The 21,274-nt window shown below is 40.6% G+C and overlaps 1 protein-coding gene across 1 annotated transcript in view; it reads left to right on the top strand.

Moving 5' to 3' along the window:
- Positions 1-4,626: 4,626 nt before the first annotated feature.
- The window catches only part of TMEM181 (transmembrane protein 181), a 34,147-nt gene continuing 17,499 nt past the window's right edge, over positions 4,627-21,274 (top strand). Inside the window, exons 1-7 of the mRNA XM_058168609.1 lie at positions 4,627-4,803; positions 11,064-11,167; positions 12,912-12,967; positions 15,707-15,797; positions 18,158-18,288; positions 18,994-19,110; positions 20,883-20,963. Of these exons, the coding sequence (XP_058024592.1) occupies positions 4,673-4,803; positions 11,064-11,167; positions 12,912-12,967; positions 15,707-15,797; positions 18,158-18,288; positions 18,994-19,110; positions 20,883-20,963 (711 nt within the window). The 5' untranslated portion in view covers positions 4,627-4,672. The remainder of the gene's footprint in view (positions 4,804-11,063; positions 11,168-12,911; positions 12,968-15,706; positions 15,798-18,157; positions 18,289-18,993; positions 19,111-20,882; positions 20,964-21,274) is intronic.

The raw sequence follows: 21,274 nt of genomic DNA, 5'->3' as shown, positions 1-21,274 counted from the left end.
TAGCATAAATGCAAACATTATTTGATTTTCTCACCAAAAATAAGATACAGAAGAGAATCCAATCCTCAATTAAATATAAGAATATCGCAAAAACCCAAATAATAAATATGAAAAGTGAAAGTATTTGTGATGGAATTGGACAAAGAGATTCCTTGTTTCCAAATTTCAACATGTTCAAATAAACATGTATGTTTTGGGCATTGTTCAAAAGAGGCAAACTGTTGCATAATTCAAGCATATCTAAGAATGCTACAATTTCAAAGAACTTGGTAAGTAATAACAAACATTTCTTGCAGGACTTGTCAGCAGTAAAACTTCTAGAAACCATTCTAAGGAAAAAAATAATTTTTGTAGCAGATTTTCTTTCTAACTAAGTTTTGTTATAATTAAACTCCAACGTTTCTATGCCAATGCAATCTATCAAAGATGCCTGGCAGCTCACATTGAAAAGATGGCAGTTAGGAACATCTGTAAAAAAAACACACAACTAAAGCAATACAAAAATAAATGCTATGCAATATTATAAAACAGATAAGATAGATTACAGGTAATCCTTGATTTACAGCAATTCATTTAGTAACCGAAGTTACAGCAGCACTGAAAAAAGTGACTTATGGCCATTTTCACACTTATGACCATTGCAGCATTCCCCATACTCACGTGATTTACATTCGGATGCAACTGACTCATATTTATCACAATTGCAGTATCGTGGGGTTATGTGATCACCACCTGCAACCTTCTGACAGGCAAAGTCAATGGGGACACCTGATTCACTTAACAACCATGTTACTCATTTACTGACTGTAGTGATTCACTTAACAAATGTGAGGAGAAAAGTCGTAAAATGGGACAAAGCTCACTTAACAAATTTCTTAGCAACATAAATTTGGGGCTCAATGATGGTCATAAGTTGAGGACTACTTGTAAAGTACAGATGGTAACTTCACCTTTAATTAAGGTATGCTCAAAAGATTTCTAAAACAAGCTACAGCGCAAAATTTAATAGGAATATAATCAATACAGTTAGGAACATATACAATAAAAGTGTTTGGACATTTGCATCTGAAATTAAGAGCCCTGAGAATATGCGTGAAAATCTGTTATTTGTGCAGCATTCGGTGACCTTAAAACAAGTGAGCTGTACCTCTGTACATCATCAGATTCACAACAGTGGGGAAAAAATCAATTGTGTACAGGTAGTCCTCGACTTAGACAAACCATTCATTAAGTGACCATTTGAAATTATAACAACACAGAAAAACCGACATGACCTTTTTTTCACACTTACGACTGTTGCAGCATCCCCATGGTCACTTGATCAAAATTTGGACATATGGCAACTGGCATGTGTTTATGATGGTTGCCGTGTTCCCGAGGCCCTGTGATCCACTTTTGCAACCTTCTGATAAGCAAAGTCAATGAGAAAGCCAGATTTACCAACAACTGTGTTACTATAGCGCTTCAAGATTTTGGTTACCACCTTTAAAGCGCTCCATGGCTTAGGACCCGGGTACTTACGGGACCGCCTGCTGTTACCTTGTGCCTCCCACCGACCCGTACGCTCACACAGAGAGGGCCTTCTCAGGGTGCCGTCCGCCAAGCAATGTCGGCTGGCGGCCCCCAGGGGAAGGGCCTTCTCTGTTGGAGCTCCTACGCTCTGGAATGAACTTCCCCCCGGTTTACGTCAATTGCCTGATCTTCGGACCTTTCGGCGTGAGCTGAAAACGCACCTATTTATTCAAGCGGGACTGGATTGAAATTTTATTGGGGTATTTATGTTTTAAGATTTTAAATGGTTTTAAAATTTCGGCCACATTATAATATTTCTTTTTAACTTCTTTTTAATGTTTATATATTGAATTTTTACTTGGCTGTACACCGCCCTGAGTCCTCCGGGAGAAGGGCGGTATAAAAATCGAAATAAATAAATAAATAAATAAAAATTCACTTAACAACTGTGGCAAGAAAGGTCATAAAATGGGACAAAACTCACTTAACATCTGTCTTGCTTAGCAGTGTAAATTTTGGGCTCTATGGCAGTCGTAAGTCAAGAACTACCTGTGATAGGAAATGGAAGATAAAAAAGTGAAGTCCATTCATATATAACGCTGCAAGATGCAGATTGTGGAAAAAACTGTGAATCACAGCTGTCAAATATATGGGTGAAATTCAGATCAATAAAGAATAGATGCGCCAGCAAGACCTGACCTGTAATGCATTAACACTCAAAAATAAGATCCACATAGCACATTCAGTATACATGCGAAAGGAAATCAGGGATTCGTGGAAAGATCCCACAAGATATAATTATAAAACACTCACTTCCCATGTCAAGCAACAAATGTCAAGAAAAGACATTTTAAAATGTCAATGAATACAACATCAAAATATGAGAACCAAAAATGATTTTAAGAAAATAAATGATGTAAATTGTAAATTACAGGAAAATATATAGCCAAGGTAGTGATACTAAAGAGTAACAGAGATGATCTTATTAAAAAGAAATGTGTTAGGAAATAACCATACTGAAAAATTATATTGGATTCCTTTACAAATGGGTTTCTAGAGCAACAGAACCATATTCAGGAACTCTCTCCAATAGACAGTAAAGTCCAGAGACAACTGGCCATTTGTCAAAATATGCATTTATAGATAAAACACCCTTTGAACTGTTTAGAGTTGTATGGGAAGAGCAGCTGAAGAGCAAGTAACTTCTTGTAAAATGCATACATACTCTATGGTCTACAGATTGTAAAATATTAGTGGAAGTAATGCAAGTGAATGTGAAAACAATTGAGCCATGACACTAATTCCTTATGGAATAAAAGTTTCCTTATTATCTTATAAAGAAGATAGAGCCATACAGGTGTAGAGACATGTCATGTGATCTGGAAGTCTTTTTTTAAAAAGGGGGGGGGAGAAACACATAAGATGAGCTAATTCAAGGTAGACAATGAAAAAGCAAAATGATTTAAAGTGAAGCCAAACCAGTTCAGAAATCTTGCTAAGAACACTGCAGCAACTTGTCCAGACGGTTAACAGACTGACTTAAAAGTGCACCCACACACTTCCTTGAAGCAATAATCAGCCGAAAAAGCTTCTATATTTTGGATATGAGATATGAGAAGATCTAAAAAAAACAAACACCCAAAACCAATTATGTTTGGTGGGTTAAAGGAAGTAGAAGGATGGAAGACAATAAGCAAGAGGTGGGTGATTACTAACAAGATTACAGCACTCCCCTTGGAAAGGTTATAAATTATTGTTGGATAGGGGTGGAGAGGGAGATTCTTAGCTCAGGTAATTACCAAGAGCCCAGTTTAAAGTCACATAGCTACTTAACCTGTCAATCCTAGTCAGCAACTGAGTTGCAATCTTTTCCAGCTAAATTCTGGAAAACTGCAGGAAGGCACTAACCCAGTAACAGCGCAAGCTACATTTCTTTCTTTCTTTCTTTCTTTCTTTCTTTCTTTCTTTCTTTCTTTCTTTCTTTCTTTCTTTCTTTCTTTCTTTCTTTCTTTTATTTATTTATTTTGTCATAACAATATATGTAGGTATCATACAAAAAGATTATATAATATATAAACACATATATGGGTAAATATAAGGAGGTATAAGCATATATGTATATAGGAAGAAGAAAAGAAAAACAATAGGACAGGAACGGTAGGCACGTTTTGTGCACTTATGCACGCCCCTTATGGTCCCCTTAGGAATGGGATGAGGTCAATAGTAGACAGTTTTTGGTTGAAGATTTTAGGATTATGAGAAGAGACCACAGAGTCAGGTAAAGTATTCCAAGCACTGATGATTCTGTTACAGAAGTCATATTTTCTGCAATCTAGATTAAAGCGGTTGACATTAAATTTAAATCTATTGGTTGCTCTAGTATTATTGCAATTGAAGCTGAAGTAGTCTTTGACAGGAAGAACATTACAATAGATGATTCTGTGAGTTAAACTTAGATCTTGTCGTAGGCGACGGAGAAAACAAGTCCTTGCTTGTTTGGGTAAAACAAGCAAGGACTGAAGAACAAACACAAAACCATCAACAGCCGACTGAAAAGGCTGCGATGGGAGGTTAATTCTCGTGTGGCTGTGTTTCAAGGGATGGCGGGGGGGGGAGGGGAAGGAGGACAAACAAGGGGCGTCCTCCCCTTAACGCCCAAGGAAGGTCCGTTGCGTCCGCATTGAGACAGGCTTCCTAGGCGCTATCCTTGGTGCTGATTTCCCTCCCCCATAATTCGGCCCAGTTCGGGAATCCTAAGACTTTCAAAGGCTTGAAAGAAAGAGTGGAAGGTTAGCATAATTTTCTCGGTTCAGTTATCGCGGCCTTTGTCAGCCTTGTTTCCACTCGTCTGCCTTTCAAAAGTCCCTCTTCGCCCAGATAGTGCAGACCGAGCTTCGGCTTTCCACGAAACTCCTTTCCGCGCCAGGGGCGGCGCTCTGCTCTGTGAGAAGGAGCGACCGAGGCAGAGGGAGAAGCACAGAGGGAGGCGGATTTATTCCAGCGCTAGTTTCCCGGATCGTCTCTGTGGCCTTCGATGGGCCTATCGGCAGCCCGGAGAGCTTTGTGGGGCACAGGAATAAGGGGGCTTCATGGCTGAGCGAAGGAAGAGACCGACGTCAAGGGGCTGGAGCAGGAGAGCTTTCTAATATCAGGGTGCGGAATGGAGGCCGATTATCCCGCTTTTGAAAACCCGCTCTGCGGCGAGCTCAAGCATATTTACCAAAGGATCAAAGAGACCTATAAGGAGATTAAAGAAGATCTCACCCCTTACAAGGATGATCGTTACTACAGGTAAGAGGAGAGGGTGAGGGAACGGGGCTGAGCTGGGCAAGCTGCATCCCTGAATCATCCTGAAAGGGAGGCAAAAGAAGCTTCCCTCCTTTTGGGGCGTCAGATGGGTGGGCCACTAACTCCCCGCATCCCACCCATCCCAACACATTTGGGGTACACCAGTTTAGTAAAGGCCAGGTTGAGAGCAGGAGCTTTTTAATGTTCCCTAAGAGGATTGTGTGCCTGAGCAGTTGGGCCTGTGGGAAAAAGCTTTTCCATTAAAGGTCCAGGGGGACTGACTATGTGACATCAGCCAGCTTCTCAAGCATCAATGGGCGATTTAGGCGAGATCATATGCTCAGGGAGCTTTTCTCATTCTAGGCAGCCTTCCCATCTTGGTCAGGGTGGGGGGAGTGGGAGATGGCGGTCCGCATGTCAATCTTAGAAAACCTACTTTGGCTTATAGAATCATGAAAACAATTCCTTTTCATTACAAAATGGCTGTCAGGAAAAAGCTCTGATTTCTCCCAGCTGACTTAATTTATTTTCACTGAAGATTTAAAATATTTCCTAAAAGGGGAAGGCTTCCTTAGATTTCTTGAACCCCGATGATGATTGAAAAATATGTTTCTTACCTAATGTTTGGATGATAACCCCGGAGTTCTGTCTGTGCTTGCCTATTCTGAAGGAATGTGTATTCTTGAAGCTAGGGGTTTAACTCCCCAATAGGTGCATAGAAATTATGTGACAGAAAATGATACAGAAAATTAGAATTGCCCAGGCCACCTACCTGCCATACAGTGTATCCCAGTAAGCAGTTTCAATTAATATATATAGGATCACAGTCTTAGTTAAGAATGTATCTCTTGCAGAAGCCAGCCTTATCCAAAAGTTTCTAAAGTGTCATAATGGAGATAAAAGTTCTCTCTTCCTCTTCGATCTCTCACTGATATCCAAGGGAGGAATATTTGATTTGGAGACAAAGTTTCACTCCCATTGGCCAAAATCTCTAATAACCAAATGCATTAACAATAATTTTGGTGGGAACTAACTACAAGTGAATCAATAGTTATTTTTATGCCTAATCATAAGATCTTAAAATAAAATTTAGTGTCTATTACCGTATAATAAAATTTAATTTTACATTTATTTATAAATATATTTATTTATATAGATTTAATTGTGCTATGGATCAATCTTTTTTCCTAAAAAAGGATCACACTTATTTTTAAGAAAGAAACTCCCCCCCCCCCCAATAATGCTCAGTCTTGAGAATGTTAATACAGTGAACTTCTGTATTGGCTGAGTATTAATGTTGGCCAAAGTATAGTAATATTTTATAAGGATGTAAATGCACCCAAGTACTTTGCTGCTTGTGGTGCTTGAGATGAAAAAAGGAAATGGCACCTCAGCCTCCCCTCAACTAAGTATGCATCTTACCTTTTGAGAATAGTAGTCTGATAAGGCATCTAGTCCCTAAAGAATCTATTTACTTTCTTTTGGCTTATTCAAAATCAATTATTTTGGCAGCTATTGCAGAGAGTAAGAAAGATGACATTGAGGGAAATATGCAAGATATGCAATATCCTAGGCAAAAGAGCCTGAACCATATTTTAAGTTTTGATAATATTCAGAAGCAGTTCAAACTTCTGAATATTATCAGGATGAAGTACAAGAATGAGAGGAGATACAACACAATCAGGATTGCAAGGCTCTGTTATTATAGCCCATCTCAGTAACAGTAGTTTTAGTTTTCCTTTAGAGTTGATTTACATTACCATTACATCACCAGGAGTGAAAACATGGGAGAAAGGACCTAGTTATTGTCTCCACACCACGAAAGCAACTGATTCACCTCATCTCAATAGGCAGACTCATCTCCCCTGGAGATGAGTCCCACCACTGTTGTATCATCTGCAAATGCATGAATGGGAATGCAGACATGTACATAAAAAGTATAGAGTAAGGGACTCAACACGCAACTATGTGGTGTACCAGTGTTAAGAATAGGGGCTGAAAAGATATGATTACCTAATCTGACCCTCTGAGAGCAGCCAGACAGGAAATCCATAATCCAAAGGCAGATTGAATGAGAAAGATCCATAAGTTTAAACAGTAGCAGTGATGAAATCCAATTTTTTTTACTACCAGTTCTGTGGGCGTGGCTTGGTGGGCGTGGCAGGGGATGGATACTGTAAAATCTCCATTCCCTCCCCACTCCAGGGGAAGGATACTGCAAAATCCCCATTCCCAACCCACTCTGGGGCCAGCCAGAGGTGGTATTTGCCAGTTCTCCAAACTACTCAAAATTTCCACTACTGGTTCTCCAAACTGCTCAAAATTTCTGCTACCAGTTCTCCAGAACCTGTCAGAATCTGCTGGATTTCATCCCTGGACAGTAGTCTATGTGGAAGAATTGTGTTAAATGCAGAGCTACAATCTACGAAAAGCATCCTCACATACCCCCCCTCCCACTGTTCCAAATGGGTCAGAGCAGTGTGAAGAGCGATGGCTGTAGGTATATTTGCTCTGTATGCAAAATGGTGTTTATCAAATGTATGTGGAAGACCAGAAGTGATGTGCCGACAGACCAATTTCTCAAAGCATTGCAGGGGTGAGTGTCACTGGTCTGTAATCATTGAGGTTATTGATAGGGAACTTCTTTGGCAGCAGAACAATGGAGGAAGCCTTCAAACAAGATGGAATAGTGGACTGGGATAAAGACCGACTGAATAGCCAAGAAGGCCTTGGAAAAGCTATTCAGATGAGTATGATCTTTATTGCAGTCACAGACTAACATAAAGAAACAAAAAATAAAACAAACACAGAAGCAATCAAAGCAAACTGTAATACCTTAGAGACAACAGTAAATGCTGGGATGTATCTATAGCTACAAAGATCAGAAACATGCAGGGAATTGTTTCCCCTGTGAAGCATAAGTTGGAATTTGAAAAAGCATCAATGCTTTGAAGTTTTGGTGTTGGAAAACCCCAAGAATACCACAAACAGTCAAGACAGCAGGCAAGTGGGTCAGAGGACAAAACAATAAAGAGAGGCACAAATGGCCACACTCAGTTTATCATTCTTTGGGCATTTCCTACAAAAATTCAGTTCTCTTGAGAAATAGACTGTAATGATGAGAAAGATGGAAGGGGCAAAAAAAAAGATGACCTGCACTAAGTTGGATGGACTCAGGAGAAATGGATGTGTCATTCAAAGTGCTTGAAGGACTAGGTTGGGTACAGAGTGTCATGGACAAAATATATCTGGTTAAGATCCGTCACCTACTTAATAGCATATAATCAATGAAATTAGTCAATCAATTATCTTTGAGCCTGGTGATAATGTGAAGAGATGCAACCTAGAACTAAGGAGAAATTTACTGACAGTAAGAACAATAACCAGTGGAATGAATGGCTTGCCTCTCGAAGTTGTGGGTGCTTTAAAAAACTGGAGGTTTTTTTTAAAGAAATGACTGGACAACCATTTGTCAGAATGGTGTAGGGTCTTGCTTAAGCAGAGGGGTTGGACTAGAACAGGGGTCAGCAACCTGCGGCTCTGGAGCCGCATGCGGCTCTTTCATCCCTCTGCTGCGGCTCCATCGCTCAAAATATGCATCACAACCACCAATGTGTGATACCCGCCAGTTTGCGATTTATTGAGCTTTTCAACCCCTGGTAGACCAACCATGGATAAATCCAAGAAAAGAAAAATTTCAGAAGAAAACAGAACGTTTAATTCAACTACATATGCTAGTTCTGGGGCCTCTCAGGAAATAGTCAGGCACGGGGAAAGGTTTTGTGGCTCCACGTGTTTTCTTTTCTGTGGGAAACAGGTCCAAATGGCTCTTTGAGTGTTTAAGGTTGCCGACCCCTGGACTAGAAGACCTCCAACGACCCTCCCAACTCCGTTATGCTGTTATTCTGGCTCATTTATTTTGGATTTAGTGTGTGAAGTCTGCGATTTTCAAGGAAGACTTAGAGTTAGAATAACTTCTTTCAGAATAACTGAAGGAACATCAGCCGCCAACTTGAGGGAGATGTTTTATCTTTTTAAAGGCAAAGAAGCGGGAGGAGCCTCGGAAACGAGGAGGCTCAGCCATTCTTCCCGCCCTCGTCCCTCCTTAAGAGGTTTTCCTATTGCCGGCTGGGACAGCGATGAAAATCTTTCCTGGCAGCGCGTAGCTGCTCCCCCCCCTCCCTTCCTCCCAAAGAGCGGCTGGGCGGGGCTCTCCTCGCCCTGTCCCCTCAGCCGGGTGACGCACGCGGAAATGGTAGGAGCGGCTGGCGGGCGGTGCCGCCACCGGGACAGGTGGCAGTGGAGCGGCTCCTCGGCTGCAGGCGAGATGCTGGCAAGGTGAAGGTGCCTTGGTGCGCATGTGCAGCCTGGACATGGAGCTGTAAGTTGAGGAGGGGCTGCGCTTGAGAACGCAACGGGGGTGGGTGGGTGGCGAGGGGTTTCCCTGGGAAGCGCCGGGGAAGCGGGATGTAGTCGAGGAAAGGAAAGAGGGGAGTTTGCAGATGGGTCCGCAACGGTGCGTGGCTCTCGCTTAGCAACTTTCCCAGCCTGATGTGCTCCGGTTACGTTGGAACACACCGGCTGGATTTCGTGGCTGGTTCCTACTTTAAGGAGGAAATTAAGGCTCAGACTGAGGGGCGTTAAGAGCAGTTTGGTAGCTCCGGTCCAGTCTTCCCTCCTTTGTGATGCTGTCCAGATTGCTGGGCAATCCTAATCGATTGCTCGGAGCCGTGTTTTCTCAACTTCAGCAACTTTATGATGTGTGGACTTCAACTCCCAGAATCCCTCATGCTGGTTGGGGAGTTCTGGGAGTTGAAGTCCACTCATCTTAAAGTGACTGACGTTGAAAAAAATGCTGATCTATATCAGGGGTCTCCAACCTTGGTCCCTTTAAGACTTGTGGACTTCAACTCCCAGAGTCCCTCAGCTAGCTGGCTGTGGAACTCTGGGAGTTGAAGTCCTCAAGTCTTAAAGGGACCAAGGTTGGAGACCCCTGATCTATATAGTACACCTTTGGAGAGCACCAGGTTGAAAAAAAGTTGATTTAGCTGATGTTTTTGATTTCCCTATAGTATTTGAATGGAGCCATAGCTTAATCTGTCACTGATAAGACGGAATTTATATAATAAAATAATCAGAAAGCAATAGCTTGTCTTATGTAAAAGTGTCTGTAATTTGTTGATTTATAATTGGGATAAGAGCTGCCAAGTCAATAGATGTAATTTCACTGGGAGTTATGAGGTGTGTCAACTTTAATTTTAGAAACAAGGCCCCAGGAAAGATCTCTTCCTCTCTCTCTGTTGCTGAGGTAGGAGGAAGGGACTTAATCTGCGAGCAGCTGTGTTTATGTCTTTATTAAAATTGTGGATGCTTTTAAAAAGTGTGGATTGAGACATACTGAATGTTGATGTCCTTTTTTGTATTGTATTTGTATGCAGAATGAAACATTGTTACTTCTTGATCCCAAAGCCATGTTAATGTTGGGGATAGGCAAGATTAGATATAAAATTGTTCTAAATCAGGGGTCTCCAACCTTGGAAACTTTGAGACTTGTGGACTTCAACTCCCAGAATCCCTCAGCCAGCAAAGCTGGCTGAAGAATTCTGAGAGTTGAAGTCCACAAGTCTTAAAGTTACTAAGATTGGAGACCCCTGTTCTAAATGTTGGCTACATTACACTATCATGCAAGAACTAGCCATTATAATGAAAGCCGAGTCTTTTTGCTTTTTACTGAAGCATCTGAAGGCATAATAAGCGAAGAGATCTAGGAACATTCAACATTCCTTCTAAATTTCTCTTCATGTGAACATCAGCACATTATAAAAGAAATACAGAAATAGAAGTGTTTGTGTGTTTCTACTGTTTTGTGTTTTTTTCTGATTACTTCAAGAACATCAGGGTATCATTTTCTGATTATGCACAGGGACAACGATAAGGTCACAAATTGGATCAAATGTAGCACTTACCATGAAGACATAGCCTGCTTTATGTAAATAAAGGAATAAAGTACACATACATTTCTGAAGGTTGACTTATACATTTGATAAGAATATGCTACTGTTTAATACAAACCCTTCCAAAGTGATGTCCAAAAAACACCCCCTTCAAAAATAATGAATTAATGGCCATGTACATTAGACAGAAATTCTATTGTTTAATTTTGGAATTGGTTATCTGGAAGAAAAAAGCACTCCCACTTCCAATAACATAAAGTTGCTGCTGGATGTTTACTTACAGCTTAATTTTTCTCTCCTTGTTTACAGACTCGCTCCAATGCGATTGTATACTCTGTCCAAGCGCCATTTTGTTTTGGTTTTTGTAGTATTCTTCATTTGTTTTGGCTTGACAGTCTTAATAGGCATTGCAGGTAAGATTTTCACCTTTTTTTCTAGATTTTTTTTTCTTGCTTCTTCTTATGTTTCTTGGCTACATTTGTGATTATGTTACTATAACAGTGAAACCACTGAAGATATTCCTTATTTGTATCTTGATACAAAAAGGAGAAATGAATTTTAGGCATTACAGACCATCCTTGACTTGTGACCACGATTGAGCTCAAAATTTCCATTGCTAAGCAAGACACTTAAGTGAGTTTTCCCCCATTTTACAACTTTTCTTGCCACAGTTGTTAAGTGAATCACTGCAGTTCCTAGGTTAGTGACACAGTTGTTAAGCGAATCTGGCTTTCCCATTAATTTTGCTTGTCAGAGGGTCACAAAAGGGGATCACATGACCCTGGGACACTGCAACCGTCATAAGTTTGAGCCAATTGTCAAGTGTCCAAATTCTGATCATGTGACCATGGGGATGCTGCAATGGTTGTAAGTGAAAAACAGTCACCAGTGACTTTTTTCAGTGCCATTGTAACGTTGAATGGCTGCTAAATGAATAGTTGTAAGTCAAGGACTACTTGTACTGAAAGATACTCATGTTTTAAGAATAGTGATAGTTGGTGACCTTCAAGAAACAAAGTCACCCGTGAGCAGTGGTGGGTTTCTACCAGTTCGCCCCGCTTTGGGAGAACCAGTAGTGGCGGCGGGAGGCTCCGCCCACCCGCCCGGACCTCATCACAGACGCTCTCTGCATATGCAGAAGCACCGTATGTGCACTAACTGTTCCGAATCGGTAGCGAAGGTAAGTGGAACCCACTACTGCCCATGACCCTCTTGAATTTGCACTCCATACGATCATTCATTTAGTGACCGTTTAAAGTTACGACATCACTGAAAAAAGTGACTAGTGACCAATCCTCATTCTTACAACAGTTGTGTCACGTGAGTAACGTCAGGCACTTGGCAACTGGCATGTATTTACAACCGTTGCAGCCTCTGGGGTCATGCCATTTGTGACCCTCTCAGCTGTCTTCTGAAAGCGAAGTCCTGAAGAAGCTTCTTGGATGAGAAGCGAAACATCTTCAAAGAAAAACCAGAAAGTCCAGTTGCCTCTTGAAAAAAAAAGCATCTTTGGGCTAAAGCTCACTTAACAAATATTTCACTTAACAACAGAAATTTTGGGCTCAGTTGTTGTAAGTCGAGGACTACCTGTATTTAAATATAGGCTGCTCACACCCTAAATACACGTAAGGCATGCAGGGTTCCTCTGCAGTTTGCTGATGAAACCCTTCAATACAGTTGACCTCCAGGGTCACATATGTGATCTTTGATGTCACGTTGGAAGAATGAACCTGACCTTTGTTATCCTGGGGTAGTAGATGCTGATGCAGATGCTTTCCTCTTACACAATTAGCCAGGCAGAGGGATTTACTGACTTGAGCCTAAGTGACTGATACACACTGTTTGCTTTTAAAGGGTGTTGCAAAATTCTCTCCTTTGGTGAGGAAGACAGGTTTTTCAGGAGCTGGAGAATCTGTCTTGCTTTCACAGGAAGTAGATCCAATTGTCTTGCAATTTTACACAATATCTTCCATAGTCTTATCTGAATGATGTGTTTCAAAAAACATTTGATGGGGTTTTTTTTTTTTAAAAAAACAAACATTTGATAGTTTTACAGCAATGTTTCTGAATTCATCAGCTTTAAGTGGTGTGGACTTCAACTCCCAGAGTTCCACAGCCATTCAAAGATTACGTTCTGTGCCTTTATGTCTCATTCAGGTCCCAGAGTCATAGAATGCATATCAGAAATACCTCCGATAAATAATGGTTCAAAGGTAAGTCTTGTTGTCCTTGGTTTTGGATTTGATGTATTCTGACTTTATAGGCAATTTTTAACCTGTATACAAATAACAGTAGATAAAAAGCTATCATTCCAACAATTTCCTATATTCAGAAGAATATTAACTATGGCATTGGGCTTATCTTGAGGCTACGGCTTGCGCAACCATTCTGTGGTTCAGTAGCAAAGGTCAACTCTATTCCTACTGACACCCAGGCTGTAATTCAAGGTAACACCAGTTACCATATTTTTCGGAGTATAATGTTGTGTCTCGCCCAATCTCACCACAGCCGGGGTCTGCTTATCTGCTTCCGAACGCTGAAGAATGTCCTAGCATGCCTCCCAGCCCCAGCCCTGGCTCCATGCCCAGACAGGCTGAGGAGGGGGCATCTCCCGGCCCCAGCCCTGGCTCCATGCCAAGACAGGCTGAAGAAGAGCAAGTATCTCCAGCCCCCAGCTCTGGCTCCATGCCCAGGCAAACGGAGCAACTAGACCCCTCCCCCTCCTCTACAGCATGTGAGCCTGAGGAAGGTCAATTACCAACAGCTGCCGATTGGAGTGACCCTCGCTTCAGAGGAATTGATAGGCGGCGGCGTCAGAAGGAAGGGAGGGGCAGGCCTGGATAAGTGCTGAGTCATGGAGCCACACCCCATGGCCTATATAAAGGATCTGCTTTCTGGCAGTCTCTGAATCAGGCAAAGTCTAAACATATCTTGCTGAAGTCACTTTCTGGTCTCCTGCCTGCCTTGAGGACTTTGCTAGGACTTTGGCAGAGCTGCAGAGGCACGCCTGATTCGGATTTCCCTGACCCGGCCGTCAGCGGAGGAGTGGGACACAACATATAAGACGCACCTTTCCCCCCCCAAAAAGAGGGTGAAAATCTGGATGTGGCTTATTCTCTGAATGTAGCCCCGCCCAGCTTCTCAAATGGAGGTTTCAGAGGCTGAAAAAAGCATCAGAAATGGAGCTTCAGGAAAAAAAGCCCCAAACGGAGCTTCAGAAAAGAAACCTCCAAACAGAGCTTCAGAGGCTTTTCAGAAGCTCCGTTTCGGAGGCTTTCAGAGGAAGAAAAAGGTTTTTTTCTGAAACTGAGTTTCAGAGGCAGAAAAAAAAGCCAAAAAAAGCAAGGCACAGAGCTCACAACCAAGGAACCTGTTGCTAAAATTCACCTCTGGGAACAGCTGATTGAGGGTATTCCGGGAGGCTGATCCACCTGCCAATCAGCTTTTTTCTTATTTTCCTCCCCAAAAACTAAGGTGCGTCTTATACTCTGGTGCGTCTTATACTCCGAAAAATACGGTACCTTGTTCCTACTTACATACCAAATACAGATAGTCCTCTACTTACCACCATCCATTTTGTGACCACTCAAAGTTATAACAGCACTGAAAAAAGTGACAACCATTCCTTCCACTTAATGATGGTCACTGCATCCCCATGACCTTGTGATCAAAATTCGGTTGCTTGGCAACTGGCATATATTTATGACAGTTGTGGCGTCCCAGGGTCATGTGATTGCCATTGGAGATCTTTCCAGCTGGCTTCTGACAAGCAAAGTCAATGGGGGAAGCCGGATTCACTTAATGACTGCATGGCTCATTCAACTGCAGTGATTGGCTTCACAACCATGGCAAAAAAGTTTGTAAAATTAGGTGTGATTTAACCGCCTTGCTTAGCCATGGAAATTCTGGTCTCACGATCATAAGCCAAGGACTACCTGTAAACCGTGAACCCCTTTGTCTTAATGTAATGCAGATTTTTAAGATTTCTTAGGGACCAGAATATGTTTTATGTCTAAGGGCAAAACAATGAAACTCTTAACATTGTGTGAGAAGTGCTCGGGGCTTCTGGGTTGAAAGGATTAGCCAGTGACAACATCATTGCCTGGGGGACATCCAGTAAGAGCCTCCTTTCACGTCCCTGGCAGGAGCTGGAGCAAAGGAAGGGAGCTCAACCAGTGGTGGGATTCAACCCATTTAACAACTGGTTCGCCAAAAATGTGAGTGCGTGCGCATGTGTGCGCGTGTGGCTTCTGCACATACGTGGCTTCTGCCACGTGGCGAGGGTCAACCAAGCCTGTTCCACTCCATCTCTGTTCCCCGGGGCAGTGGCTGCTTCTCTCTGATGCTGCTCTTGCTGGGAGAGAGAGTGTCTCTTGTGCAATTTAGCAGCTGTGAGCCGCTGCTTTCCTCTAAGTCCAATTCAGAAACCACTGTGGCACAGAGAAACAGCATTCAACATGGCTGCTGCTTCTCTGTGGTGCGCACTTTCCGGATGGGACACAGCTGCTGGGTGGGTGGATCCAGCCAGTGGTCGATTTTACCAGTTCTCTGAACTGCGCAAAATCATAACCAGTTTACCCGAACTGGTTCAAACCTGCTGAATCCCACCCCGAGCTCAACCCTGCCCCAAAGCACCACTCGGATCTTGAACGCGTGCTGGCTAACCTCCAACCCAGCATCTTAACCACCCATTGACCACTGTGCTCCATGAATTACATGAATGACACATTTTTCTTTCAATGAATTACATTTGGATAAAGCTTTTAATTGTTGGAGATGCATTTTTAATACATGCCCTTGTATTTCTGAAAACATTTTCATCGAACTTGAATCCGGTAACATGGGCACTATTAACATTTAACAGATACTGCTAAAAAGTGGACTAGATTATAGAATGATTTTTAGTGGGAAGATTTCACATGATTGCACCTTTGGCTTCCATTTTGTTGTAGACAAAGTCGTTTCCCTTAAGTTCGCCACCAGTATCTACTTATAATCAGCAACTATGGCTTACCTGTACCGTGCACTTGGAGCAACCTACTGGTAAGGATATTTTTTAGTTTAGTTGTAGATTGCTCTTTTGCTGCATTATTTTAATTACATATACTGTATACTTGTTAATAGTATATAGCATGGTATATCCAACCTTTTGGCTTACCGGGGCTGCATTCAATGAAGAGGAATTGTCTTAGGCCACACATAAGTATATAGCATACGGTTAATATTTATAAATCACATAATTTAAAAGTTAATGATTTTGTAAGGCTGCCTTACTCGCTATCCAGGGCCACATGTGGCCCATGAGCCATGGATTGCACCTGCCTAATGGTACAGTGTTTGTGTCCCATTTTGGATTAGCATGGAGAAAACAGAGTCATATCTGATATACTGGTTTTATATCACAGTGTCTTAGGTGTTTGATAAACCATGCCTCTCCCACTTTACATATCAAGAAGAATAGAAATGGGGAGTTAGTAAGCAAGGAGTGGATTGCAACATATTACCCGTAACTATAATCAAGCTATAACTAGGTCAATTTATGTACCATTGTTATTGTAGCTGGGGAACATATGTCGGAAATATCTTGTTGCTGAAATCAGATTGCCAGGAAAAGATGGATTATGTTACTTCTGCAGTTTGGGTTAACCAGGAAAATACATTTTTCATTGGAGGAAATTTCTGCTGAAGACAGGCCATATCGCAAAATGTCATTTTCTCTAGCATGTAACATGTTGCATGTAACTGCCAGCATTTGCTGTGTGTATCATGCACATGCCAGAGTGCATATCATTATATATTTTTAGTTATTATCAAATTTATATAGTTATCTATCTCACAAATGTGACTCTGGACAGCATACAATCAAACAACTTTTTTTAAAAAAAAAGAGTCTAATAAATGCTCATGTCATTGTATACATGACATGAAAAAGGATGGAATGAGGGCAAATAAATGAGTAATAGTAGTTACTTGAAGATTAACTTAGTGTTAAGTAGCCCATGTATTAAGGTTCTGTAAAGAAAACTGGATATGTTGCTAAAGGAAGGCACCTGTTCTTAGACTGACTCATGGAAAGAAGCAACATTTAAAAATATTTTCAAACTCCCTCTCCATAAAGAGATTAGGAGAATAGGTATATAGATTATAAAATGAATAATATCCTCAGGAGATGAAAAGATGACAAGATAATGATATATTGTGGCCTTGCCACCATAAATTCTTTTCTCATGCATCATTTTTGTTTTGTCACAACAGATTAGATTTCTAATCTGCTTTAGTTTGTAAGATTTTCCCTTCTTTAAAAAAATAAGCAAGCTAAATTTTTCTAGATAACAGGTTATGTGACATATTTCACAAATGTAAGGCAGATTTGCAGGTGTATGAAATATAAAAGATCCAGTAATAAAAGAACTAGAATTAATGAGCACTTTTGTTGATCCAAAATACTGTATGTGAACTAGCTGAATCTTGCCTCCAGAAATATTTGCTTTCCTGGTGCCGGTTGAATATTACAGGTGTCATCCAACACATCTGGAGGACATCTATGTGAAGAAAGCTATCATAAGACATAGAAGAGGGTTGGTAATGCCTAAAAAATGTGGTGCCAGTTTGGAAGCATATTTCAAAGTGAACCAGTTTCAATAGCCTTTTGCTGACTTGACTGATTCTTTATTTGATGTTTCTTGATGTATTTCCATTCTTCCTGATTTATTTTTTTCCTCTTATGTTACACTATCCCTCTTATAGAAGGGGAACACAATCTGAGACCCTGGGTGACATGCGGCTTCAAAACCCTAGGGCAGGAGTCCCTAATCCCTGGTCCATGGACCAGCACTAGTCCATGGCATACCAGAAACCAATCCACACAAACAAGTGAAGCGCCACCTGCAGGATGCAGGCGGCACATAACTGCTGGCCATGACCTGCCCTTTGGTCCACGGAAAAATCTTTCTTCACGGAAATGGTCCCTGGTGCCCAAAAGTTTGGGGGCCGCTGCCTTAGGAAATGGTTTTCGGAGCAATTCTTGAAGTTGTTAATGAATTGAATCTTTTAATGTAGAAAGGAGAAAGTATTTATATACTTGGAAGTAGTCTTATTATCTATATTTGATTAAAAAAAAGCAAAAAAATAGTTTTTGTCCTGGCCTCTCCTAGGCTCTTTTAGAGCAGGCCTGTCAAACTGGTGGCATTTGGGCTGCATGCAGCCCGCTCAGGCCATGCCCATCCCAGCTCCGTAACACAAAAAACCATCACCATATGTCACAATCTGGCCTGCGATGCAATCAAGTTTGATACCCTTGCTTTAGAGCATCTCCACGTGCAACTGACCAAGGGGTGGGGTGGGGGGGACAGTCCATGGTTCAAAATACGGTTCAATCACAAGTATTTGATTTAATGTTTCAGATAACAAGTTGGATAGCTTGAAAATTAGCTTTATTATGTCAGTTACAATACGTGGTGTACTAAAGAATGGAAGTGTTCGGTACTATAACAGAGAAACTCACAACCGGACAAGGATATTCAACTGTGCTAAGGTAAGCACACTAAAATTTCTCATTTTTTCCCCCTTAAAAATGCTAAAAAGGTAGATGTGCAACCTTATACCTGTTAGAAAAACTCACAAATTAATAATTGATTAATATGGGTTAATCACAGGTTCAACAAGTTGCCTTTCTAGGAGGAGTGATGGCAATATGTTTGGTAGAAATTCTAAAAAAAATATATTAATAAAGAAAATACAATTTTATATGGATGAGTTCTTTATCAGTAACATTTTAAAAAATAAGAGGCTGTATCTAAATCATATGTGTTTTAAAACTATTCACACCAGTGGTGGGTTTCAAATTTTTTTACTACCAGTTCTGTGGGTGTGGCTTGGTGGGCGTGTCATGGCTTGGGGTGTGTGGCAGGAGAAGGATACTGTAAAATCTCCATTCTCACCCCACTCCAGTGGAAGGATACTGTAAAATCTCCATTCCCACCCCAATCCAGGGGAAGGTTACTGTAAAATTGCCATTTCCTCCCGATTAGCTGGGACTTGGGAGGCAGAGAATAGATGGTGGTGGGGCCAGTCAGAATTTTTACTAGTGGTTCTCCGAACTACTCCAAATTTCCACTACCGGTTCTCCAGAACTGGTGAGAACTTGCTGAAACCTACCTCTGATTTACACCTTCCCAAATGAAAATGAAGTTAAGGCTATTATTGATCTACTAACCAATTTTCATGTGCCAATTCACAGGATTGTGATGAAATTATTGTGGTTCATCTTGGTTATTTGAACTTCACTCGTTACAATATCGTTGTTACCTTTGATAAGTTTCCTGAGATCTACCATCTTAAGAGTTATAACTTCACAGTAAGTATAAATATATATAGTATAAATAGTAAAAGTAATCAGGAAATATAGTTTTATGTGGAAGCTTCTTTGTGTTGTTTTTCTACAGAAAACCCTGAAGCAGTTGATAGTAATTATAAAATCTTTCTGAATAAGCTAGTAAGCAGAGAATTGCAAATACCTGTTTGATGTTATTTTTAAGGAGTGGCAGAAAACCCTTTTTAAAACACCGAATCAAAATAAATGACATACTAAATACGATTACAGTTGACTTGATTCTGAAGTGATATGACTTACATAAAAGACAAATTGTAAAGTGCTGATCTGAAAAAAAATCAGAAAAATAAAAAAAGTGTAATTACTAAAAAAAAAAGTAAATTGGAAACACTATAGAGAGCAGAGGGAGTAGAGCTGGAGACTGCAAGGAAGGAGAAAATTATTTCCTCATCCTTTTCTTTTCCAAAATATGATAAATTCTGTTTCTTGCAATAAAGCAGATAATTAAAACACCTTGAGCAGTAAAGAAAACTGGGTAATCAGATATATTCGCCTTGCCTAAATAATGATACATTTGCCTGGCAATGAATGGACTCTATAAAGAAGAGCAAGCAGATCACGGGAAGGAAAGAAATCCAATGGTAATACATTCAGGGAGAAAGAAAAAAAAACCTTTATTTTTTCCAGGCACATTTCAGAATTTGGCAGAAATGGGGGGGGAAAGCCTCAATCTAATTCCTGTTGGAGCCCATTCAATATTATTATCTATTCAATGTTTTAATTTTATGAGCTGTATTTAGGAAGCTGAGTTTGAAATAGGATTAGAGGAGTTAATAAATGGTGGTAGGTTCCCAAATGTTGATGGGACTTCAGATTTTGGCTGTTGTTCGTTCAGGAGCAAGCAATTAATTTGCCAGGAATTTGTAATCCACTGTAGACAAGTGAAGCGAAATTGATCTTGTCCACATGATTCAGATGTCCTCCAAATAATGTTTGCATTGTAATGTGTGGATTGACATCTTTCTATTTGAAGAAAGCTCTATCCTATTGGTTCAGCCTAGTGGGTTATCTCTGACTCAAGGGAGAATTAACCAACAGTATGGTCTTTCTAGAGAAGCATTTTTAATGTTGACTCAGGAATGTGCCTGGGATCTGGAAGTCCAAGTGGATCAATCTGCCCAACCCAATAACTTTTTCCTGAGCTGTCAGGCTTGTTTTTCAGTTCAGTAGGACAAATACACCACATAACCGTGCCTAAACCGTGCCAAAGAGCACTAACCGTAGCATGTTTTAATGTACTCCCTATGGCAGTTCTTGAGGGAAGATAGAAACAAATTCCAAATGAGTTCAGGTTGTACCCCTGTGGAGAGGGGCACAATTTTGGGAGTTGAAGCCCAGAAGTCTTACAGTTGCCAAGTTTGGAGACCCTGCCATAAACCATGCAATATTGTACTTTTTATGCAAGGACCCATTTTTTATCATCCCAGTTAATAAAATAACCAGGCAACTCCAATTTATTCTATGTTACCAGACCAGAATGATTCTACTTCTATAAATGTGGCCAAACCTTGTTATTAGGTATACTTTGATCACATCAATAAACTATTCACAAACACTTTTATGTTATTTCATCTACTATTAATTGTTGTATTCTGATCAATTGCCATAATAAAGATACACATCTATGTGCGTTTGAAGGTCCCTCAGTGGGAAAGGAACATTGAATGTGCAAAGTGTCATTTGTGTTATTTTTATTCACAAAACTTTTGGTTGACATTCTGATATCTTTTTTTCAGTGGAAAACTTATAACCCAGCCTTCTCCCAAGTGGAAATCTGGTTCCGATTTGTCTTTGTAGTTTTTACTTTCATAGTCACAGTGAGTATCAGCTTTCTGTTTAGTTTTAATAATATATTTTGGTATGTTTGCCTGTCTTAGACAAATCAGTATCTGTTTAATTACACCTGCTGTTGGTTTAATTCTCTTGCTTTGCTATGCTATTCATTCTCCTTGATCCAGAAGATTAGAATTAGAGTTACTTGATCCTGGAAGGTTTTTGTTAAACAACCTTGTGGAAAAATATTTATTTATCAAGTGAGGGAAGCAAGAAAAATGATCAGAGTTGAAGATGAGGCAATATATAGTACATGCAATAAGAGAAGAAAAGAAAGTAATAGTAGAAATCTGTA

Source organism: Ahaetulla prasina, chromosome 1 (assembly GCF_028640845.1).
Source record: "Ahaetulla prasina isolate Xishuangbanna chromosome 1, ASM2864084v1, whole genome shotgun sequence".
NCBI lineage: Eukaryota > Metazoa > Chordata > Lepidosauria > Squamata > Colubridae > Ahaetulla > Ahaetulla prasina.
Note: the sequence above shows the minus strand (reverse complement) of the source record. Positions and strands in the feature narration are given on the sequence as shown.